Consider the following 24,811-nt stretch of genomic DNA (forward strand, 5'->3'; position numbering starts at 1 on the left):
TCTAGAGAAACCTCCACACATCCGATGGCCTAATGTCAGGCTCAGTTTCTCAAAAGACACCACGGAGCTTCCATGGAGTGAACTAAGGGAGAGCCACAGTGCAGACGGCAGCGCCAAGCAAGCAGCGGCGCAGAGAGCCAGAGGCCCAATCCCTAGGGGGCAGCCAGCAGAGGCTGGTGTGGACGTCCCAGGCAGACTATTTCTTGGAAATAAAGACACACAATTTGTTATCTCTCAGAAGAAAATTGTGAACTTCATTGCCAAGTTCTGAAAGCCATTCATGAAAGCTCAGTCTCACGGGGCTAAATGGACACTAAGCTGCCTTGAGAAGTCCACACGGAGATGATGCATCGATGATGAACGGGCACCACGGACAAAACCTCAGACCTGCCAGCTTCTTCAGAAGAGTTCCTACCAGCTTGGAGACTGCATCTAGCACTGCTTTCCTTGTTGTACTTTACAATAAACACAGGCCAAGCTAACCTGTCAGAGGAAAAGGTACTCTAGCAATCAAAGGCTGCCTGGCAGGGCCTGGCCTGGCACAGCAAGGGTCCACTACACCTTGCTTTATCAGATGATAATCCCAGCAGCTGTGGACCTGTATGACAGGACTGAACGTCATGCTAAGTGATGACGGAGGCTCTAAGAGGGAGTCCAACTCAATATGATCGATCACTCTAGTAAGCTAATGCAGCAAAGATACAGCCACAGCTTCAAGGGCCGTGCATCTGCTGGGATGGTGGTGTCAGCCAGCATCCTGGCCTCTGGAGGAGCAGTCGCCTCAAGGCTGGAAAATGGGAGCAAATGCAGGCCTCCTTTCCCCTCACGTTTCAAATGCCCCAAACCAAGGTGCCTCTAAGCCCCACTGCTGTCAGAGCTAAGGACCTTCAGGGAACTCACCTGTGCTGGATCCGGGGGTCAGTCTGTACCAGGGGTAAGATGGCCTCCAGCACCGTGCTGGCTGACCCTGGGAGCATCTCCAAAACCTTCTTATCAATGGCCATTTTGTCCACAATGGTCTTAAAGTAGCGCAAGGCGCTGACCACCTCCTTCTCTTTCTCCTCCAACCAGCACAGGCTCTGAAAGGGAACAGCACGCTTCAGGAATGGCAAGAAGTCAAAGGAGCTATTCTGAACAGTCAAATCTGTCAACTAGCTCGACACTCCTGCAAACAGAAAAGGTTCTTTCTGGCAGCAGAGACCAAGTCAGATGGTTTCTCTATGGACTGTGATCAGGAGACAGGACTAGCAGGGAAGGAGACAGGCTTAGGACTAGCAGGGTCATTTAGAGACTTGGGGATCCCCTTCCCAGACTCTGAGATCCTGAAAACATTCTCCTCAGTATTCTCATTGGCTACCTGAGATAGCACTTCCTCTCTATCTCCCAGTGGGCGATGAGGCCTCTGAGGACACAGGAGGCAACAGTCATGCCCCAGTACACGTATACTAATCCCAGAATCATAGTCAGGATCCAAAGATTGGAGGACTGGATGCATTCACAGCCCATCCTCCACCTAGTTCCCCACACAGTCCTACCCAAACCTGGAGCTCCCTCCCCATGAAAGAACTGTGACTTCAAAGGACTCCAATCTCAGGGCTGGAAAGAGGAGGAGAGGAGGCCAGAGCCAATGTTAGTAATCCAGTGACTGCTGGTGCAGTGGCTGCTAACAGCATTTGGGTACTCTGATTCCAAAGAGAGCCACCTGGAAAGAAAAAGACAAAAAACCAAAAAACCAAACCAAACCCCACAGTGCCTGGATTTCCAGAACTCACCCTCCTAACTCCCACTTCTTTCTCCTTGCCTGCAGGCAGCCTTGAACCCACACCCAGCGGGGCACACAGCTCCAGACTCCTCTCCCCAGCCTCCCTCTCCAGCGGTGCAGATCCAGGGCGGCGGCAGCAGACCCGAGAGCCACAGTACATACACACACACACACACACACACACACACACACACACACACACACACACACACACAGACCACACACTTAGTGAAGTGAGGAGGGTGTGGAAACCGGTGGGCTTCCGAAGGTCCAGAGGGTCCAAGCAATGGCAACCGAGGGCAAGAGATGCTACCAAAAATGTTGATTTAAGTAGTAGTCTATAAATATATGGATGGCAGAAGTATTATAAAGTGATTATCTCACCCCCAGATAATGTCAGGGACTATCATTAAAAAATTGTTTTTTTTGTTTTCTCGAGACAGGATTTCTTTAGGTAACAGTCTTGGCTGTCCTGGAACTCACTCTGTAGCCCAGGCTGGCCTGGAACTCAGATTCGCCTACCTCTGCTTCCCAAGTGCTGGGATTAGAGGCGTGTGCCACCACTGCCTGGCTCATTTAAAAATCCAATATGGGAGGCTATTTCATAGGAACACTAAAAGAAATATCTGTAAGTGGATGGAATCAAATAAACAGTACTTCACTGAGCTAACTTCCAAAGACCTGGTGCGGCTTCTCAGAGTGCTCTGCAGACCACCAAGACCCCCCCCTTCCCGTGACAGCCACTGTTTTCCTCCTATCTCTACCTGACATGTTCCTTTCTTGCCTGTCTCTAAGAGGCTGAGCACTGCTTTTTCTGCTGCCTGGGTAAGAGTGCTCAGCTTTGCTGTAACACCCCCCAACCCCCACCCGGGGCCAGAATCAGGACTCCCAGGCCTGGTGACAGGAGGAAGGAGGGCGGACACTGTGTCCTGACATCAAAACAGACTAGAAGGGAACACATCACACACAGGCAAGAGTGAAGGGAGCGCCGAGAGGGGAAACAGTTCCAAGTGCAGGCACTTTGGAGCAGAAAGGCTTTTCCTGCCACTGAGGAGAGACCAAACTAGCCACATGGGAGCCAGGCTCCCTGGACTCAGTAAAGGAGCTCAGTAAGGACTCAGCAGGGTCAGGTAGTCTCTGTCTCCGTCTACTAAATTCCATCCCTGAATGAATGGTCTCCTAATGCTCTACATTCCTGAGCCCTTCAGCTGTTAAACGGTGATCAGCAGTCAGCAAAGTGCATAACAGAGCACCAGCTGACCTGGGGACTCAGTGCTGTGCTGCACTATAGAGTCACCTCAGAGTGACCAACCTGCATGCCTCTCCCACCCCAGGGGAGCAGTTGTCCTCATAAGCACCTAAGTTGTCCTTATGAGCACCTGTCCTCATAAGACTGGTAACTCTGTGAGGCTCTCAATCCCGGGAAGGGCCTAGTTCAAAGGCCACGCTGGACTTGGGAGCAGTAGATTCCAGCTCCTTGTTTGGGAACAGGTGAGCACATCTGCCCTATGTTATTAAAGAAGTTACAGTGGGTGCCTGAAGCTGGAGCTCAGTGGAACAGCACTTACCTAGCATAAGGAAGGCCATGGGTTCCATCCCCAGCATTGAAAAACAGTCCAAGAAACAGAAACAACCAAGTGGGCGCCTGACTGGGCGAGTATGGACGTCACTAGCAACATTTCTACTAGTGGAAAGGTAAGGGAGGAGGACAGAGGCTGTAAAGGTCGGAGTGGGGAGGAAAGGGCCAGGTCACAGCTGCCACACTGAGTGTTTCAAGCCACCCACAGAGCTCTGCACTTCGGATGGATTTCTTTCAGTCCAGGCTGTTGCCTTCCCACAGAACAGATGCTATTATTTCATAAGTGGGGAAACTGAGGCTAGGCAGAAAGTGGGTAGGATAGGTAACCTGCCCAAGATCCCACAGCTGAGTGACAAAATTAGAACACAAACTGGATATGTTTCATTCTACAGTTTGGACAGTACAAAACAAACAAACAAACAAATAAACACCAGTTCAAAAGTGTGGAGGAAGCTGGTATGGTGCTGCACACTCATAATCGCAGCACTTAGGAGGCAGAAATACAAGTTTGAGACTAGCCTGAGCAACATGGTCAGAACTGCTCTCACACACCTGGTCCCAGCAACACAGTAAATAGTTGGAGATCTGCAACAGCCTAGACGACATAGCAAACGAACACCATAACACGTACCCACCCCACCCCACGTCCCAGAGAGCCCTGGGCTCAAAGCTATTATTTAATAAATAAAGGGGACGCAGGTTAAGTGGAAGCTGAGGTCACTCTCCTGCCTGGTAGTGGTGACACCACAGCACCTGTGCTTTTCTGTCTTGAGCCACTGAATAGTACAGAGACAGGGAAAGGAAGGGATATAAACTGGCCCCAGTCTTCAGCTACTGCCTCACATCAGAGCAGGAGCAGACACCCAGGTCGTACCTGCAGCCCTGGCCTCTCTGCTTCATGGGAACTAAGTTGTGTTCATAGCAATGCAGACAGTCAATCAGGTAGTCGTGGGCCGAGTCATGGGTGGGGAGGAGCCATTAGAAGCAGCATATAAAAAGCTGGAACCAGGTGGGGCTGATGGTTTGTGCCTTTAATGCCTGCACTTGGAAGTCAGGGGTAGTCAGTCTCTGTGAGTTTGAGATTAGTCTGGTCACAAGTTTCAGGACAGCCGGGGCTATAACACCACAACACAGCAGAACAACCAAAACCGGAACCAGGATCACGTAAAGACAACTCATCTTTCCTTTTTCTGTCCCCAGCAGCCAGGCCCTGCAGAGAGGTACATCTAACAGAGCTCAGCTGTGCCAGGCTCTGGGGCAGTAGCATCTCTCTGCCTGCTTCACAGATCTCCACAGCTGAAAGGGGAACTCCTTCAGGAGTCCACAGGAGAGGCCCTAGGGTTCAGCCGCTGTCTAGATGCCCCAAGGGTTGAAGAACTCACCCCTTCTGAGCCACTTTTGGCCTCTGTTAACTAATCATATAGAGATGATCAGCTTTGGGATGTGACTAAACTTTCTCTGCTACTTTTAACAATCCACAGCTCACTGCTAAGCTTGCTAAAAGGTTGAAGAAGAACTGACAAATTTTTCTATGAGAAGACTACTGTGTCTAGATGGACCCAGGCTGAAAACAGTGGACAAAACAGACTTAATTAGAAAGTCTGGGCCACAGCCAATCCTGTCTATTAGAAATAACAAAAGCTCTCTCTCCACGTGGCTGGAGCAGAAAAATAAAACACCAGGTGTGAACCACAGGGACAGACAGGGGCAGACAAGGGCAGACAAGGAGAACCCAGGAAGCAGCAACAGTCTAGATCTGCACTTCCGCCTCCTATGCTTCAGATCCTGGGAGTTACAGGAACGCCACAAGTGGAATAACAGAGATGCATATGCAAACGCTCGCAAGAGGTGACAGAGAAGGGAGACGGTGACAGGCAGCAGCGCCCTCCCACACCACAGGCTTGTGGACACTGTCCTCTCACCTGTGTGCTGTGGCAGCTTCCATCCTGGGCCTGCACTAAACAGCAGCCCACACTCATTAAGGGCCCTGGGATGAGCAGGGTTGAGCTCTAACCCGGGCCCTGGCCCCAGAGGCTGTACCTGCAGCTCCTGCTATGGGGCAGGTCTCACCTCAGCACTACAAACATCCCAGGCCTTGGAGAGGACACCCTGCTGCTATAGGCTCTTCACCAGCATTGCTGGCACCTACCAACTGCACATGCAACTAGCTCCTGCTTCACCCTCCTGTGATGACAACTGAAAACGTCTCAGGCATTGCTGGGGCTTACAGACACCTCACTAAGTGAAGGGTATGTTTCTATCAAAATTCCCTCCATGGTCTTTCTTCGGCCAATGCAGGATCAAATGGCGGAGCATTTTCCCATCAACATTCTCTTGCAAAGCAAAGCTGTCTGTCAATGAGCCAGTTATATGCTGCACGGCTTAAAGGTGTGAGCTCTGAGAGTGTGCTATGCATGCTATGACACAGAACAAACCTCTCTCTGCTCAAGGCTTCTACACTGAAGCAGTGCACCTGAAAAATGCCAAGTACCGCTCTCCTGCTCATAGGAAGCAACTCGTCCAACAGAATTTCTTACAAACCTTCTACCTTTAACTAGACTTTTAAGAGACTGTTCACATAAACAGGGTAGCGTTTGTGAGCCACATTAAACTGACAGCTATGACAGCAGTTCTATATTTAATTACTCCTGGATCGTCACAGGGGCAGGGGGAGCAGTTCGTCTACAAAGCTTGTTTTCATTTACATCGCTAAGTGTATTTTTTAATGTAAAGTAGTGCATCAAATGAACATTTTGACTTTTGAGACATTAACAAACACATAGGACTTGATTTCTTAAAGAAGACACATAGCAGCTGGGTATGATGGCACGCACCTGTGGTCCTAGCATTCAGGAGGCAGAGGCAGGAGGATTGCACTTTAAGACTAGCTTAGGCTAGAGAGCCATGGCATGTTTCAAACAAAATAAAGCAAAACCCAGGACTGGGGACATAGCTTGGGGCAAAGCTTTTGACTAGGACACACGAGGCCCTGGAGCAGACCCTCAGCACCAACCACAGAGAGCCCCAGTCAGGCTCCGGCATCAACAGCCTGCATCCAAATCCAGACTTTCCCACTGCTTTGTGGCTCCCCACCTTTAGAGACTCGGTTCTTTTTAAGCAGGGCAGGTTTTCACTGTCAGAGATGTTGGGAAGAGGGTTGAGCACTCAGCACAAGGCTGGAGAGAGGTCCTGTCAGGGCCAGTGCTGGTGACACAGGCGCCCCTTGCTGAGAACCTTACAGTTGGCTGCAATAGCATCCCAAGGCTTTAGAAGCCTTTTTTAATACACCATGCCCATCATCTCAGCAACTCAGGGACAGAGCAGCCACTCTGGAAAGGTGATGCTCATCCATTGCCCCAGTGCCCACTCAATTCCACTCTTGAGGACCCAAACTTTGGCTGCGGAGACTGAGCTCCCTCCCCATCAAGACCACTCAGATAGATGCTTTTATTCAAGAATTATATGAAATACTTAAGCCCATGGTTGCCACCCAGCTAAGACACAATGACATCGCCACAGGTAATTTTCCATCCCCAGACCATGGACCAGTGGAAGTTCTGCAGTGGAAGGCAAGGCAACCCCAATTGTTCTTAATGTCACACTGACCTTCTGCCTCTGAGACCTGGAAGCCACAGCACTGGTGGACATAAATTCTACTGCCTGCTGCTCCAGATCCAAGGGGATAGGGTAGCCCTCTGGTAGAAATCTGTCTCTTGCCTCCTGGAAGAGAGGAAACCTGGATTCCTACAGAGCTTGAAATGGATGTTGCAGGCTGGAGGGAGGGGCTGATGAGAATCAACAGCTGTTCCACACATCTGGCTCAGCTGGCCCTGATGAGGTTACTAGTGCTGGAGGATATCTTTAGATGGGATTCAGGGCTTTGTGAGTTTCAGAGCCCAGGTCCTGGGGCTGAATGACTTGTTCAGTACATCAGAGCCCTGTGTGAGAGGTACCCCAGGGCCTCAGAGAGGGAGGCAGCACCAGGTGTGAGCACAATGCTCTGAGCTATTTTAAATGCCCAGAGGATGATACAGAACTGTCCAAGCCACTGGCTGGACTGATTAGCAGGACAGGCACACATCATCCTAGAGGTCCCAGGTCCCAGGGACATAGATGGCCCTAGAAAGTGCACTTATGCACAGTGGAGTCGCCAGTGCTGGCCACAGGCTGGGGCCAGGAGGAACACCTAGAGATGCAGCTTACTTTGCTCACAGGCTTCTCAGGAGTCTTCGACACCTCGGCTGGCTTTCCCTTCTTGGATGGTGTTCTCTTGATTTTGGGAGAGTGGAATTTGTCCATCAGCTTCATGGTGAAGGAGGAGAGATGAGAACGCTGAGAGTCTGAAACACAGAGGCCTGACTGTTAGAGGAGGAGGCGGGAGAAGCTGGAGCTTCCTGGTGGAAAGGAATAGGGCCTTTAAGCTAAGACCTTCTTGAAAGAGTCAGAGGAAAGGACATATGGGCCCATTCTAACACTCTGCTTACATATGGCCAGTTTTGCAATTTCTACCTGTCTTAGGGTGATTATAATTGTGAGCAACAGAGGTAGGCAGGATGGGCATTAAGAAGAACTTGCATAAAATGTCAGCATGTCCTTGCTGGTTCCATATGAGCATCTAGTCAATGTCCAGGAGAAACAGTTAAGAATAGCCATGGGCTCAGAGAGGGGAGGATGTTCAGGAGGACCAGGGAAGGTCTCTGTAGCCAGTCTCCTATCCTTCAGTGTAGGAGGCACAGGCGGCACAGGCCAGGTCTCAGAGATGGCAGCAGACAGAAACAGAAGCAGGGTGCTAAAACCCTCTGGTCTAATATAAAAGACTGAATGAGTTCCAAGAGTAAGATGACTCAAGGATGTCTGTTGTCACCGTTTCTGGCTGGCACTGTACTTGAAGTTTCTTTCTTTCTTTCTTTCTTTTTTTTTTTTTTATAAAGATTTATTTATTTATTATGTACACAGTATTCTGCCTGCATGTCAGAAGAGGGCACCAGATCTCATTACAGATGGTTGTGAGCCACTATGTGGTTGCTGGGAATTGAACTCAGGACCTCTGGAAGAACAGCCAGTGCTCTTAACTGCTGAGCCATCTCTCCAGCCCTTGAGGTTTCTTACAGGATAATTAGTAAAGAGGGGGGAAAGTACTCAGCTTAGAAGGAAGAACGACACTTTTTCTCTATGTTCTCATCAGGGTCTCACTATATGGCTCAAGATGGCCTCATAGGGCTGGGTGTTGGTGTTGGTGGCGGCGGCGGCGCACGCCTTTAATCCCAGCACCCGGGAGGCAGAGGCAGGCGGATCTCTGTGAGTTCGAGGCCAGCCTGGTCTACAGAGTGAGTTTCAGGAAAGGCTACACAGAGAAACCCTGTCTCGAAAAACCAAAAAAAAAAAAAAAAAAGAAAAAAAGAAAAGAAAAGAAAAACCAAAATAAGTAAATAAAAGATGGCCTCACAGTGAGTTTGCCTCAGCCGCTGGAGTTCCAGGGTCACTGGTATGCAGGAGCACACGCAGCTCTCTATTTGCGGAGATGGTGTATGGAAACTCTTTGCTAACACCAGGTAGAGACAGCTCAATGGAGAGGGCAGTGCTTTGCCTTGTGTGCCCATGGCCTGGGCTTGGCCCAGAACCATAGTAAATAAAGAAGTAAATAAAACACAACAGCTTCACGTAGTGGCACATCTTTAACCCCAGCACCTGGGAGGCAGAGGCAGACAGAGCTTTGTGAGATCTAGGTCACTCTGGTCTACACAGTGGGTTCAGACCAGCCAGGGCTACATAATAGATTCTGTCTCAAAACAAAACAAAACACTACCAATACTAATAGATTCAGTAAGGCCATAGGACACAACATCAACATATTAAAACTATTTGTATTTTTATAAAGTAGCAATGAACATTCAAAATGATAAATTAAAAAACCTTTAATTTATATCAAAAAGGACATCCTTGGACATAGATTTTGCAAGAGAAATTTCACACTTACATTAAATACTGCTGAAATTAGAGACAACTGAAATATGTGGAAAAGTATCCCATGTTCTTGGTTCAAAAGGCTTACTATTGTTACAGCAGTAATATTTCAATAGTAACAACTTGCTATCCCAGAGAATTCTGCTAGCTTAATTCTTTTGGTAAGTGTTGACACTCTAATCCTAAAATTAGTAAAGAAATATGAGACATCCAGAACAGCCAAAACAAACAGCAAAGCGGGAGGACTGATATGTCTCGATGTAAAAATTAAGCATATTAATCAAGACTCTGAGGTACTATAGCATAAAGATGGACCCAAGAACAGAAAAACTAAGACTCCAGAAATAAGCCCGCACGTCTACACTGATTTTCAACAAGGATAGGGTGGCCACTGAATGAGGGAGGAACAGTCCTTTCAACAAGCAGTGTAAAAGAATGAACTGGGACCTCTGCTTTACACTGCATACTAAAATGAGCTTCCAATAAGTCAAAGATCTGAACTTAAGAGTTAAACCACTTAGAAGAAAGCAAAGGTGGTTTGTGGCCTTGGATTGGAGCCCATTCTTAGCTGTAACACCAAAAGCATAAGGAACAGAAATAAAAATCGATCAATTAGAACTCCATCAACATTAAAATCTGTGCTGTAATGACTACATCAAGGAAGTGGAAAGAGCCCATAGGATGGAGAAAGTAGTCACAGATTATATATCCGATGAGGGACTGCATATAGAAGGGAAAATCTTTCTGGGGAGCTGGAGGCCTGGTGGTGTATGCCTCAAATCCTAGTACTCTGGAGGCTGAGGCACCAAGATTACAAAACTGAGGTCAGCTTGGGCTACACAGCCAGACCTGTCTCAAAAACCCGCAGACACTCCAAGAAGGAAGTCGATGGGATGTGGCTCACTGGTAGAGAGCTTGCCTAACTCAGCCACGGCCTTGCACGTGCTGCGTGCAGCACTGCAATATAAACAACAACAATGACAATAAAACTTTATAACTCAGCAACAGCAGACAAATAACCCTTAGAGTGAACAAAGGGGCAGAAAGACTGTAAGCTCCAAGCCAGTGTGAGCTGTCCAGGAAGACCCTGTCTCAAAACAAAATAATCCCAGCACTCAGGAGGCAGAGGTAGGTGGACCTCTGTGAGTTCAAGGCCAGCCTAGTTTACAAAGTAAGTTCCAGGACAGCCAGGGCTACATAGAGAAACCCTGTCTCAAAAACCAAACCAAACTAAACCAAATCAACAACCAACCAACCAACCCACCCACCCACCCCCAAATTACGTTAATGAGTAATGAATTTGAATAAGGATAGTAAGAAAAAAACCATGCTTGTCACTGGAGCCTGATGACCTGAATTTGATCCCAAGAACCCATGGTGGAAGGAGAGCCAGCTTCTGGAAGCTGTCCTCAGACCATGTATATGCTGTGTATACACACAACAGTGCACACACATAATATACATCACACACACAATAAATAAAATCAATAAAATAAAAAGAATTTGAAAAGATATTTCTCCAAGAACATACTGGTAATAAATATATAAAAAAGATGGCCGGGTGGTGGTGGTGGTGGTGGTGGTGGTGGTGGTGGTGGTGGTGGTGGTGGTGGTGCACGCCTTTAATCCCAGCACTCGGAGGCAGAGGCAGGCAATCTGTGAGTTTGAGGCCAGTCTGGTCTACAGAGCGAGATCCAGGACAGGCACCAAAGCTACACAGAGAAACCTTGTCTCGAACCCCCCTCTCCCAAAAAGAGAGAGAGATGGTCAACACTTGGGCTCAGGTGGGAGCCCTGGGTTTGATCTCTAGCACGGGGGTGGGGTGGGGGGGTGGGGGTGTGCCGCAGGACACAACCCGGCAACCAAGCAACAAACAAAAAATAGTTAACATTACTAGGGGAATGTAAATAAAGACCACCTGATGCTGAGGAGTACTAAAAACAACAGGTATACCAAGTATTGGTGGGGACTGGGTGAACTGGGAGCCTCATAGGCTGATGCTGGGAATGTAATAGCTTCATTGGCACACACCTGGCAGGTCGTCATCAAACACCGCATTCTAGAAATTCCACTGGTAGTTGTATGTCTAAGACAAGTAAAGAGAAGCATCCATAGGGTGTGCACAGCAGTTCAGAGCAGCAGTTTTCACCATGGCCAAAAGGTGAAAATAACCCAAAGGCCCAAACGCCCGTGGACAAATAAATAGAATAGGGTATATCCACCAGTGGAATGGTGACCTTGCAACAATATGGATAATCTTGACAGCATTACCCTATGCATGACAGCCAGACACCAGAGCCCACATATTGTGTGCTTCTATTTGTCTGAGAAGTCCAGTACAGTAAGTCCGCAGAGACAAAAAAACAAAACAAACAAACAAACAAAAAACCGGGCCAGTGGCTGCCTAAGACTGCAGAGGGAAAAGAGAAGGCTGGGGAAGGACCACTGAGGAACATGGGGTTTTCTGGGGAGAGCAGAGATAACAGTGGCATCTGATGATGGTTGCACAAGCAGGTAAGTCACTGCACACTTCGAGTGAGCAAGTGCTAAGACACAGAAATGACATCTCAACAAAGCTGATGAGAACAACTAACCAACCCACCAGGCAACTTTGTAATCTGCAGCCACCTTCCTTATTATCCTCATTAGGCTGTTTCCTGACGGGGATGCAAGTTCCCTGAGGGCCATCCCTGTGTGCTTGGTAGGCTGACAGCATCTGGCCCACAGGATGCTCAGGAACCAGTTCTTCAACCAAAGAACGCTCAGCTGTCACCCAACAGCCCCACACCAGGAGGAACACAACACTACTGCTTTCAGCAACAGCAGAGAGAGCCACAGGAAAAAATACTTAAAACTGGCAGGAAAACTAAAGGACAAATGTTATTGTAAGTTACCCGTAGTTTTGGAAAATAAAAAGCACTCCATCAAAATCCCTAGCAATTTAGTACTCACATCAACGGTGTCTCCCAACCGTGACACAGCTGTCTCAAGGCTCTCACTGTCCGCACTGCTGCACACAACTTAACAAGATCAAAGTTCGACTTCTTGGTCAAAGACATTCCCAGGGTCAGGTAGGACCAGATAAACTCTGGCCTCTGAAGATCACCAGGGAGCCCAGAAGCATCAGGGCCACACAGAAGAGCCTCTGGCCTTCACTCAAACACAGTAAACCAAACCCCGCCTCAGGCTGGGTGCTCCGGAGCAGCAGGAAGCCCTTACTCTGCAGGGCAGAGTGGACACTGGCCTGAAGGAAGTCCGCCTGGCCCACTGGGCAGGAGGACTCAGGAGCAGCCCTCGGAGGTCAGAGCAGATAAAGTGGAATGGTGGGGTTTTCTGGCCCTCACTTCTCCCCTCCATCCTCACCAGAGGAGGGCAGGTCCATTTACAGTTGATACTTCCTTCCTCATACTTCAAGGTTCATGTCATTGTAGAATAGTGCAGAATGTGGACTGGAGTCAGGGCAACACACTGACATGTGCCTCCCTAACTCTTTTTTCCCCCTAAAGATTTATTTATCTTTTAATGTACGTTAGCGTTCTGCCTGCACGTATGTCTGAGGATGCCAGACCCCCTGGAACTGGAGTTACAGACAGTTGTGAGCTGCCAACATAGGCTCTGGGAATTGAACCCAGGTCCTTTGGAAGAGTGAGCAGTGCTCTTAACCCCTGAGCTGGCTGAAAATGTTCTCCCCCTTGATTGACATGGATGGTGTGATGGAGACCGACCACACATGCAGGAGACACTGCACCTCCCGTGCGGATCAGTCTGTGCTAAGGCAAAGGTTACCGGTACGGTGCACTCTTACAAGACTGGGCAGGGCAGGGCAACTAAACTGGTGCTATACGGTGACCTGGGTGGCTGGAGGACCTCAGGTACAGGTATTCAGCAAGTGACAGGAGATGCTTGGCAGGCAAGACACCTTATTAGGAAACGGGCTTGTGTTGGGAGACTCTGCCCACTATAGGCTGATGTAAATGTCCTGAGCATGTGTGAAGCAGGCTGGGCTGGACTACGATATTCTGTGAGCTGGGGGCATAAAACACGTTTTTAAAGATTTATTTTATTAATCTATCTCTGTGTGTATGTGTGCATGTGTGCTTGAGCATATGCACAGAGGCCAGAAGATGGCCCTGGGTCCCTTGATGTTGGAGTCAAAGGGTCTGGCGGTGGTGGTGCACGTCTTTAATCCCAGCACTCGGGAGCCAGAGGCAGGTGGATCTAAGTTCGAGGCCAGCCTGGTCTACAGAGTGAGTTCCAGGATAGCCAGGGCTGTTACACAGAGAAACCCTGTTTTCAAAATCAAAACACAAGATTTATTTAATTTTATGTGTATGAGTGTTTTGCCTGCCTATATGTATATGTACTACATACATGCCTATGGGAGCCAGACGAGGCCATCAGATCCCCTGGAACTGGAGTTATTGTAAACCACCATGTGGGTGTTGGGAATTGGAACCAGGTCTTCTCTAAGAGCAAAAAAATGTTCTTAACCGCTGAGCCATCACTCCAGTCCCATAGGTAAATAAAACCAGTCTTTTTGAAAGTGTGTTTCAGGTACCTAGCTGACAGAACATCATAGCCCAGGCTAGATGCGCTCAGAACACTTGTATCGGCCCTCTTCCAAATGCATGTTTGACTTGTATTTTTAATTGGAAATGGGCACATGGAGGTATAACTTCACTTATCAACAGGCCTGGCACAGGGTAGCTGCTCAACACAGAAGCTAACCTGTCTACACAGTTTCAATGGATGCAAACCCTGACTATTACTTCCATATGGCCTATAGATCTTTATCAGGTTATTCTCCAGCTCTGACATGTAGCTCACTCTCCTGATTAGAGGGAGCTTCCCCAATACTCTCTCCTCTTCATTTACCTGTTCTGGTACCGCCTACTTCCTCTGTATCCCTCTCACTGCTACTCCATGCAGCCCATTCCTTCAGAGGCTGGCCTTGTAACATTCTCCAGCAGACAGCACACTCTGTCCCAAACAGGCTCTGGGCCCGATGGGATGTGAGAGCAGTTGACTGATGTGTCCAAGACAGGCTGACAGCAGAGAGAGGAGAGCAGGCTGGAAGGGGAAGTCTGGCAGGATGGACACTGCTTGGGTTTACCGTGGTGGTCAAAGCTACTCAGAGATTGGCTGGGTGAGCCAGCTTCCTCTTCTCTAGTGTCTGATGCCCCTGGTTCTATAGGGAGATGTGGGGTTAAGGAGCTGGCCAGACTCACAGCCAACCATCATAACCAAGGTGGAACCAATGTGGAAAGGAAATGTGGAAGTCACCAAAAACCCTCTAAGGAGCATGAGGGCAAGGCCAGTCCTGACCATGAACTAGAGACACCTACTCCTGACAGCTGCCACCAAAGCCAGGAAGTGGGTGACAGAACTCACTTCACCTTTGCCTGCCTGGTCTTGAATTCAGTTTGTGTGGGGATACAACTGGGAAGCTGTGGTGACACCTTGAGGGACCTGTCAATACATCACTCTTCTCAGGCCATATAGTGGGCACAAACCACCAAGTCACGGGGAGAACAGACATGTTTTTAATGACAATAAACCTTCCCAACTCTGGAAATCCAGACAGCAGGAACTAGGCTGTCCTTAGCTTTCCCTCGAGATGATGGGTGACAAGCAAGGTTTCAGGGTCCCTCAACTATGCCATGAAGTACAGATGAAGCACTTTTGGGATGACCAGCAGTGGCAGGTAAGTAGGAGGCAGCAGGTGGCATCTGCACAGAGACTGCTGCTAGTCCTGTCCAGTTCAGCCACAGGCACTCACGCACACACAACTAGGCTCTCCTGCCCTTCCCAGGCATCTGTCCATCACTGGTGGAGGGGCAGTGTCAAAGAGCTATTCCCACACTCCAGGAGCCTCAAGTGGCTCCTGATCTCCTGTTACTCCCCACAGTTCATGCTGGGAAATTACAATGCAGATTTTGTAAATCCCTCTTGGTAAAGATTTTCTAAGATTACAATTAAAACAAAAATTTTAAGAATTGGACACATGTAGACTGGTTACTGAGAATGAGGTCAAATCTACACACCCTCTACCTGTCAAACAGTACCACCTTCATGCAATGATGATGTGGTTCATGCCATATTAACATGGTGGCCACTTGTGTGGATGTGATGGTTTAAGGGAAAATGGCCCCCATAGGCTCACACATTTGAATGCTTGGTCCTTAGTTGGTGGAACTATTTGGGAAGGATTAGGAGGTGTAGTCCTATTGAACAAAGTGTTTCACTTGGGGTGGGCTTTGATGTTTCAAAAGCCCACACCATTCCCAGTTAGAGTGCTCGCTCGCGCTCTCTCTCTCTCTCTCTCTCTCTCTCTCTCTCTCTCTCTCTCTCTCTCTCTCTCTCTGCTTTGTGCTTGTAGGTGAGATGTTAGCTCTCAGCTAATGCTCCAGTGCCATGCCTGCCTGCTTGATGTCATGCTCTCTGCCATGAAGGTCATGGACTCTAGCCCTCTGAAACTGTAAGCCCCAATAAATGCTTTCTTCTATAAGTTGTCTTGATCATGCTGTCTTATCAAGTGGCTGAAAAATAACTAAGAGTGAGAAATGCATTTCTGCTTCTCTGTACTTTACAGCCATATGAGGAAGGCACAGCCACACAGGAGGGGCCACTCTGGAGTTCCTTTGCTATTGCCACTCTCTTGACATGGTAGCCACCCTGTGGTTGTTTGGGCTCTTTTCATGATTTGCTTCCGTGTGTGTAGTTTAAATTACAAGTCTGTGACCATCACAGATGGTAGCTAACCACTCAGGTGATGTAGGTATCCTTGCTTTTGTCGTAATACCATCTTGTCTGCTCACCTACCAATGGACACTAGGTTGTTCTTGGCTTTTGGCTTTTCTAAACAATGCTGCTTCGACACATCCAGTATGTCTTTTGGGCATGCAGGAGAATGTCCTATGAGTAAGGCTGCCAGGTTTAGGGCATGTCCCTTATTTAACTTTACAGATGTCAGACAATTCCAAGAGGATGTGTGATTTTAGTTATACCAGAAGGTTAAGGCTGCGCGCATGCTTTCCACACAGCCGTGTTGAACCACAGGAGGAAAATGCTCTCCTCCACATGGAAACGCCAAGTGCTGGTGCTGGTGCACTGTGACCTGTACATCTGTGAAAGCTTGAAAGGTCACTAACAGAAGCTAAGATTGAGTCCCTCATTGTTTGGTGAGGCATTCATTCGCACCAAAGGTCAGAGGTTCCCAAGGACTAACATGCTAGTCGTTTTCTTGTTGGGAAGAGCATCTCACGTGACCACAGTGCTATTAACAAGAGCCACTTTCTTGGACACCCCATGAGCTGCATGCTCCTACCCAGAAAGAAGAGGGGTGATAGAGAACACCCAGCCTACTCACAGGATCCACCTCAGCAAAAAACAAGCAGATCAAACCACACAAAGCTTGCCAGTTTCTTCCAAAGTGCCCTGCCAGGTGCCAGGATTTCACTGTTAGATCTTCATGCCCCTCAGCAGCCTAGCAATGATGTCTGTCTGTTGCTGACAAATGGCGATCAACTGGCCTTTCACATGTCACTTGCGGCGGCAGCTGTGATCCCAACTTAGTAGGTTTCTGTCAGGGCTTAATTCCACCCTGAGATGAGAAGCCTCTAAGCAGCACCCACTGAGGGGATCACAAAGTCAAGGTCACTGTGGACAGGACTCACTGCAGCAGCCCCACAATGCCTGCAGCCGGTCAAGAGGTCTGGTCTCTGATATTTCACTCAGCACTGCATCCCTGGAATGACTTAGAGATCACTTACTTGTCCTGCACCCTTGCCCCTGCCAGAGGAGTAAGGACACCTGGGTGGAGCAGTGTCTGGGGGATACCGGGAAGAACTGTTTTGAATATAGGACTTAATTTTTCAGTGTGCACCCTGTGAGGATCTTACAGACTGCGATGTAGGGGTAAAGGTGAGAGTGGGTGGAGAGCGTTCTGAGAAATCCACGAGGTCTGTTGAAGGGGTAACGAGGATTTATTAAAGTAATAAAGGGGAAGATACACTCACGAATAAAGAACCAACGGAACAGCTGCCATTTGTTTTACACTCCACCCCAAGAACAAGGGGCGAGACCCCCACTCTCTCCTTTTAAGGATCAGAAGCCACGCCCTAAGGCTTATACCTCAAGGGTAATTGGTGGAACGAATTTCCACTACAGAGCATCATGGACACTCAGGACACACACAATGTGGTGTCAGGTAGTCTGGGTTAACCCAAGTGTGGCCACTAACTCAAATACCTCTCTAGGCTGCTTTCATTTTTCTCTTTTATCTCTTCTTGCTAACAGAAAAGGTCTAACTGCAACCTACCTCCTCCTCTGGTGGTTGTGGGGATCAAATGTGCCTGTGGGTGAAGGATGGAGTCAAGGGACCTGACCCAGAGCAGATGTTTACTAAATGGCAGCCATCACAGTCATCTGGTAACATTGCCAACATTCAATAAGGCAAATGCTAAAACAGCCCCAGCTGAGGGGAGCTAAAAGCAACAATTTCCACACTAAAAGACCCTCTGTCTTACTCAACATAGAGACATTCATGTGAAGGCAAGGAAGGTGGTGTCTGAAGTTTTGCAACATCAAAGGCCTGTCTGACAGCCCACACCCACACCTGTGGATGCTGAACATGGAAATACTAAGCGTGTCCTCTTCCTTTTTCAACGTCGAGGGTGAAACAAGCTCATTATTCAAACCCAAGCACTGAAATATAAATATAAAACAGCGGGAAACCTTCATGGCTTCTCATATGGCCAAGTAGGAATTACTGCACTTGTGGGTTTTTTGTTTTTTAAAGATTTATTTATTTATTATGTATACAGTATTCTGCTTGCATGTATGTCTGCACACCACCAGAAGAGGGCGCCAGATCTCATTACAGATGGTTGTGAGCCACCATGTGGGTGCTGGGAATTGAACTCAGGTCCTCTGGAAGAGCAGCTCTTAACCTCTGAACCATCTCTCCAGTCCACACTTGTGGTTTTTTTTTTTTTGTTTTGTTTTGTTTTTTTGTTTTTTGAGACAGGGTTTCTCTGTGTAGCTTTGCGCCTTTCCTGGGACTCACTTGGTAGTCCAGGCTGGCCTCGAACTCACAGAGATCCGCCTGGCTCTGCCTCCCGAGTGCTGGGATTAAAGGCGTGCGCCACCACCGCCCGGCACACTTGTGTTTTTTAAGATGTATTTTTAATTTGTGTGTGTGTGTGTGTGTGTGTGTGTGTGTGTGTGCTGTCCAGGGTGGGCACTGGGAATCGAACTTGGGTACTGTGGAAGAGCGGCAAGCACTCTTAGCTGATGAGCCATCTCTCCACTGCTCCCTTAAATAATTTGTTTTATTGGCGTGAGGGGGGTGTGCCATGTGTGTTCAGGTGCCTTTAGAAGCCAGAAGAGAGTATCCAATCCCCCTAGGGCTGTAGTGACAGGTGGCCGCAAGTCAACTGACATGAGTGCCGGGAACTGAACTCTGGTCCTCCAGAAGCTCAGCAAGCGTCCTTAGCCACTGACCCATCTCTCCAGCTGCAATTCTTGTTTTCTTTTCTCCCCCTCCCTCTCTCTCTTTCTCTAAGACAGGATCTCACTACGTAGCCCTGACTGTCTTGGCACTCACTCTGCAAACCAGGCTGGCCTCAAACTAACAGAGATCCACCTGCCTCTGCTTCCAGGCACTGGAATTAAAGGCCTGCACCACCACACCCAGCCAACTGTTTTTTTCAAACACAGTGATGCATTATTGATAGTTTCCCATGAGCACATGTTTGACGGTTGAATAGTGTTCTGCTGGAGGCAGATGACAAGTCTTCTGGCTGATGGAGTCTAACTTCCATATAATGCTGCATGGACACATAGCTCCTTCCTGCTTCTCTGTGTGATCGCTTAACAAAACTCTGAGAAACAGACCTGCTGGTTCAGAGAGGAAGATGGGGAGTCTGGAAAACTGCCTCTATGCCAGGCAGGTTGCAGCCAACGGCTGTCCCAGGAAGGCTCTGAGTGGTGGTGGAAGAAGTGGACCGACTGGGAGAGGCTGGACCCGCAGGCCCCTCCCATCACCATGGTTTTGGGCTCAAATCTGAGCGCCTCTATTTCCATTTCACTCACATAACTACAAGGGCTAGAAGTACTCTGAGAGTCTGACAGACACCTCCCAAAAGGTGATGCTTAAATGGCCAATGGGCACATGGCACAGTGCTCATCCACATTTGTCATCAGGACGAAACATACTAAAGCCGTAAAAGGACACCACTGCATGCATGCCCACGTGGATCAAAGGAAAGGCTAAGCCATGTATGAGGGCACATGTTTGTAAACTCAGTAGCAGAGAGGCTGAGGCAAAAGGATGGAGAGCTGAGACCAGCTTGGGCAATAGTACAAAGATCTTGTTGCAAAACAAAACAAGTATGACAAAGAAATAAAAAGGAAGAGGAGAGAGGAGGGAGCTAGGTATGTATCTAAAGATATGTTCCCCCAATTCACTAAAAACACACCCCAGAGTACAAAGAGCAGTAGTGTAGGGGTGCTTGAGGAAGCAGATGGGGTACACGGAGACACCTTCAGGAAGTGGAATCCTACGCCACATGAGAACACTCCATCTATTCCACCTACCCAGCACAGATGATTCACACAATGAAGAAAGAGGCCGCACACAGGAAAAGCACATGCTGAATGACCTATACAACCACAGAGCTGGGCGGCGCCATTGGTCGGGCAGTGAGAGTGTGCAAGCCTGAGGCAGGCTGCTATGTGGCGGGGCACAGGAGGACACACACAGTTCTCAATCTACAAGTTCCTTACACACTGTCTATCTTCAATGTGTTTCCCACGCTGGCAGGGGCAAAGCCTCTGGGACTGGAGTTGGCTCTGAGTACAAGCCTGATCCTCAAGGCACATGTGTCAGAAGCTGAGGTCATATTCTAGTCTCCATTGCTCTTACTGGTTTCCTTCCCACTTTCAGAAGGCTTCCTTCCCACTTTAGGGGGGAAGGGGCTTCTACTTACCTGCTTCCTGAGACCCCAAAGGGTTCCAAGTTTTATTCACCTTGGACCCTGGCACTTAGCTCAGTAGTGGGTACAAGTACATATATATATATATATATATATATAAATACATTCTCCTCAATAAGCACAGAAGAATCAATGAATAAATTCTGTAACCTAAACAACTACTGTATTCACTACAGTACTGAGGATACCACCTGACTGGAGGGGGCAAGTGGCAACTGTGTGTTCAAGCTAGTCTAAGCAACAGAGGAGAAAAGCTGTCTCTCCACCTCCTCTAGGGCTCTAGAGAATGGTGGATGTTTTAGGCCCTTATTGGGCAGCAGAAGCCCAATGGGAGCCACAAATACAATATATACCACTTTCAGCCATTTAACCTAAAATATCACCATCTAGCAGACAATTCATAAGACTACTCCTGAGTTATTTCTTGTTTCTTTCTTTTATATTTTTAAATTATTTATCTATTTATTTTATGTGCATTGGTGTTTTGCCTACATGTATGTTGGTGTGAAAGTGTCGAATCCCCTGAACTGGAGTTACAGACAGCTGTGAGCTGCTATGTGGGTGCTGGAAATTGAACCTGGATACTCTAGAAGAGTAGCCAGTGCTCTTAACCACTGAGCCATCTCTCCAGCCCCTACTTCTTATTTTTCTTACACTTTACTATGGTATGGAGTTTACAGTTCCAGCATATTTTATCCATACAAGCCATTTTTAGGATGTCTAAACTAGATAGGGCAACTCTGGGCCCTCCCCTTCCATGCCAAGGAAGTTCCTGGGACTAGGCTGGCTGTATGTAACTGCTTCTAGGTTACACCCTCTAGCAGTGCATAGCTGTAGAATCCAAGTGGATCAGCTCTCCTTTTGCAGGGCTCCAGGCTAGGAAGCCCTTCCCACACTCCCTATGCTAGGTATTGCAGGGCCTGAGAGCAAAGAGCACTAGATGGACAGAACACTGGACAGATTGCTGCAGAGCCCAGGTAGGTAGAACTCAGGTCAGAGATGTAGCCTTCTAGTTTCTCAAGAATCCTGTCCCTCCCTTCCCGTCTCCCTCTGGGAACAGACTGCATCAGGCCATGCAGAGCAGGCACTAAGTAGCATGGCCAGCTGCTCATTTACTCACTCCACACATCTGGAGCCAGGAAGAAGCTCCAGACTCGCCCTCCTAGCCAAAGGCAGTCCAGATCCTTCTTGAGTCACAGCTGAAACAGCATCTCTCTCCTCCATGAGGACTCTTCACCAATGCCAAGTGTTTCAAGTACCCAAGGGCTCATGCTTTCAAATTAGAGCCACAAGTCACACTGATTCAGGCAAAACTTCACTGATTTAAGGTCACTTCATTCCTAGCCAGATGTGAAGCGCCCCCGCCACTCCAACCACCACTGTGTACACAACCCTGTGTTAGGTGTGGAGTTATATATGGCCACATGTTGTCTAAGGACAGCACAGGACCTGGCTCACCCCCCACCCCCCCCAGAGGCTCTCTGCAGCCTTATCTCATTTGATCCCACAGCCACCTTCCAGGGTGGTTGTGTCCTCATCTCATACAGAACCCCCGAGGCTGAGGAGACAGGACAGTGATGGTATTTGAGCCCCTTGGTACACCTGTCAACCAGCAGTGTCTAGTTTATCAGTGGAAGGGTGGTAAGCACCTGCAGATGGCTTAGAGCAGACCCAAGGCCAGAGGTGGAGTCATCTTATTTCCTCTGGGTCAGCACAAAAGGTTATTTCCTTCCAACACACCAGCACCTACTAGGTGCAGAGTGCAGGGCCTACCACACACAGAGACACACAGACACACACAGACATGCACGCATGCACACACGCTTTGTAGTCAGGCTTCCCACTGTCCTCTCTGAAACTTATGCCCAGCATGGAAGCTTTCTGCTAAATGTGTTCACAGCCTTGAGCAGGGAAGCAAGTCTCCACTGGACTAGAGGACAGACTTTCTGGCCAGCAGCTCTTGTAAAAGTGAATCAGCTCCTGGAAAAGCAGCCAATGACTGTTCACAGCAGCAGCGCATCAAAGGCACAGGCTTGGAAGGAGGAGCCAAGGCCACACCCTGCTCTCCAACCAAGAGAGGGTAATGGATGGGGGCGGATTTTATTTCTAAACCTCAGTGGGGAGAACAGTAGTTAGTTCAGAAAGGCCTAGAATTGTCAGCATCTGGCTGGAAAGCAGGGAAGGGGTTTTTCTGAAGTTGGCCAGGTTCCAAGTGTGTACTACTGTGGCCTGTGAGCACTGACAAAGCCTGGTCATCTCCTCACCTGGTGCTAACTTTCCTCCACCTCCTCAGCATGCTCTCCATTCCACCTCCTACCTGGGAGAGGGCTTCAGTAAAAGGCTAGGGCAACCCAACTTCAAACACCTGCTGGGAGTACTCCGCAGAGGCGGAGGATGGCTGAAATGGGGTGGAGGCTGACCCTGTCTGAAAACAACAGCTGCCAAAACGCCCACCCAGGCCTCACTGAAGGTTCTCCTGGAGCCCACGGGACTCCTTTGGTAACAGCGCCTTAGGCCTGTTTTGAAGCAGTCTTGTGGAGCAGATGGCCCCCTCAATTGTCCTAAGGCTCACATCTTGGCGGCCATAGGGCTGGGGGGAAGGAAGGCAAAAACCTGTCTGGTCCAACTTGACAATGTGTCTCAGATCCTTCTTGTTCATAAACAGTGTTACAGATTCTGGATCTGCCCACTCCACTGAGCACATCTTGGCTGAGAGACTCCAATCAATTCCACACTGGCCACTTGCAGCTACAGAAGGCACCTAGGTGGGCAGGAATGGAAATCCTGTTCACAGTGCTTTTCCAGCTAAAGCAAAGCCTCCTGCTCAGAATGAACTAAATGCTGAAGAGGTCAAGGGCTTTTGAGAGCTAGAAAAAGTTCATGGGAGGAAGACATGGATCTTGGAGGGCAGGTCTGAGTTGGGTGAGGACATGCACACACCCTGGACACCTGCATGTGTGACTATTCCCATAGTTAACCTGCATTACAGGTCACAGTTCACAAGCAGGCTCCAAAGTCAACTCCTAGGCTGAGCCATGAGGCAGAGCAGAAGACTGCAGGAGAAGGATTAACGCTCTGATGAAATTTATGTCAGTGGTGACCAGCACGAGACAACCCCTCCTGCTGCTGTAGTTAAGGGTTGGAAGATAACAGGTGTGACTCTAGCCATGTCACGACACCAGAACCCAAGGACATGAGCACTCAGGTGAAGGGAGGGGAAGAGTGAACCGTTCCTGAGGGAAGATCGGAGATGGGGGAGGCTTTGGATGGCAGTGAGAAATTATTACAGTTCACACCATAACCAAGTGCACAAAGACTTGGGGAGACTCAACTCTGTCACTATTTCACCAATTCTATGACAAATTAGCCCCATTTTCTCTCAACTGAGTGGGGAAGGGCTGGGCCTCTTAAGACAGGCAGTGTCACTGGTTCTCACTAGTGACCTTGGAGTTTCACAAGCAGCCTCTTAGAAGACTGAGATTTAAGGTAGATAGCAAGGCTTCCAGAAGGATATGGGCTCTGAGCAAGGCCCGTAAGCAAAGGAAGATAGTGTCTGATGCAAGGAAGTTCTCATCTCAGGACAAGACCCTCCTTGGTGGGGACAACCCTGCCCCAGAGAAGGGCTACATTAGCACTCTGTGTGTGTGTGTGTGTGTGTGTGTGTGTGTGTGTGTGTGTCCGTCCGTCCAACAGTCCCAACCCTCAAAGTCCAGCTAACAACGGTCACCCAGCAAGGAAGTAAGGCCAACCAAGGACTCTCCTATCACAGGTGCAGAGCACTGGCAGTCCACAGCATTCCTGCAGGTCTGCTTCATGTGAAAGTGGGGGATGACCCACATGTTTTTGAGCAAAGTGACTGTGGACTCCCCTCTTGCCTAGAGAGTTGTTTGTATAGCTACAATGTTTGCCTACTTAGTGCCTACTCGGGCTGGGGAAGCACATCTATTGTCCTTGGGTCCTGTTCTAAGACAGTAATTCTCCAGGGAGATGAGGGTGGGTCAGGATGGCAGGGTTCCCGGGCTGCAAAAGTACTTCCCAAAGCCAAGCACCTTCAGAAGTGCAACAGGAAAGCAGACTCAGTTTTCCTCTCCCCGGAAATCCCAGAGGGATTCAACACAGCACCAAGAGAGGAAGCTGGAGGGTTAGCCTGTCCAAAAGAGGCCAGGGAAAGCCAAGAGGCCTAAGGAGCAGGCTCTGCAGAGGAGCAGGCCAGAGGCTGGAGGCTCATCCTACTTAACTCCAGCACCACGCTGTGCCCAGACGGCTGCATCCTTGGTGGAAAGCTAAGTGATCTGAAGCCCTCCCTCTAGTGCATTCTAAGAGGAACCAAGTTTATATTTGACATGGAAAACTTTGGGTTTTTCTCATCAGGAAAATAAAATCGACTGGGAAGGGCCCAACAGCCCAGAGCATAGTCCTCCAGATCTGAGGGAAGCAGGACTCCTTCCTACCAAGCATGTCCTCGCCCCAGCATGTGAGGCCACAGCAGACCTTCTTCAGGGGAGGAGG

General features: G+C 48.8%; 1 protein-coding gene across 13 annotated transcripts in view; it reads right to left on the reverse strand.

The window, feature by feature from the left end:
- Rapgef1 (Rap guanine nucleotide exchange factor 1) overlaps positions 1–24,811 on the reverse strand; it is a 123,781-nt gene that overhangs the window by 53,861 nt on the left and 45,109 nt on the right. For 8 of the 13 annotated variants that reach the window (XM_028883305.1, XM_028883298.1, XM_028883295.1 and 5 more), the window contains exons 2-4: positions 7,545–7,681; positions 6,948–7,061; positions 901–1,079 (exon numbers count right to left, since the gene is read on the reverse strand). In XM_028883305.1, coding sequence (XP_028739138.1) covers positions 901–1,079; positions 6,948–7,061; positions 7,545–7,681 — 430 coding nt within the window. The remainder of the gene's footprint in view (positions 1–900; positions 1,080–6,947; positions 7,062–7,544; positions 7,682–24,811) is intronic. The other 5 variants (XM_028883302.1, XM_028883300.1, XM_028883299.2 and 2 more) reach the window with 1 other exon arrangement.

Source organism: Peromyscus leucopus, chromosome 4 (genome assembly GCF_004664715.2).
Source record: "Peromyscus leucopus breed LL Stock chromosome 4, UCI_PerLeu_2.1, whole genome shotgun sequence".
NCBI lineage: Eukaryota > Metazoa > Chordata > Mammalia > Rodentia > Cricetidae > Peromyscus > Peromyscus leucopus.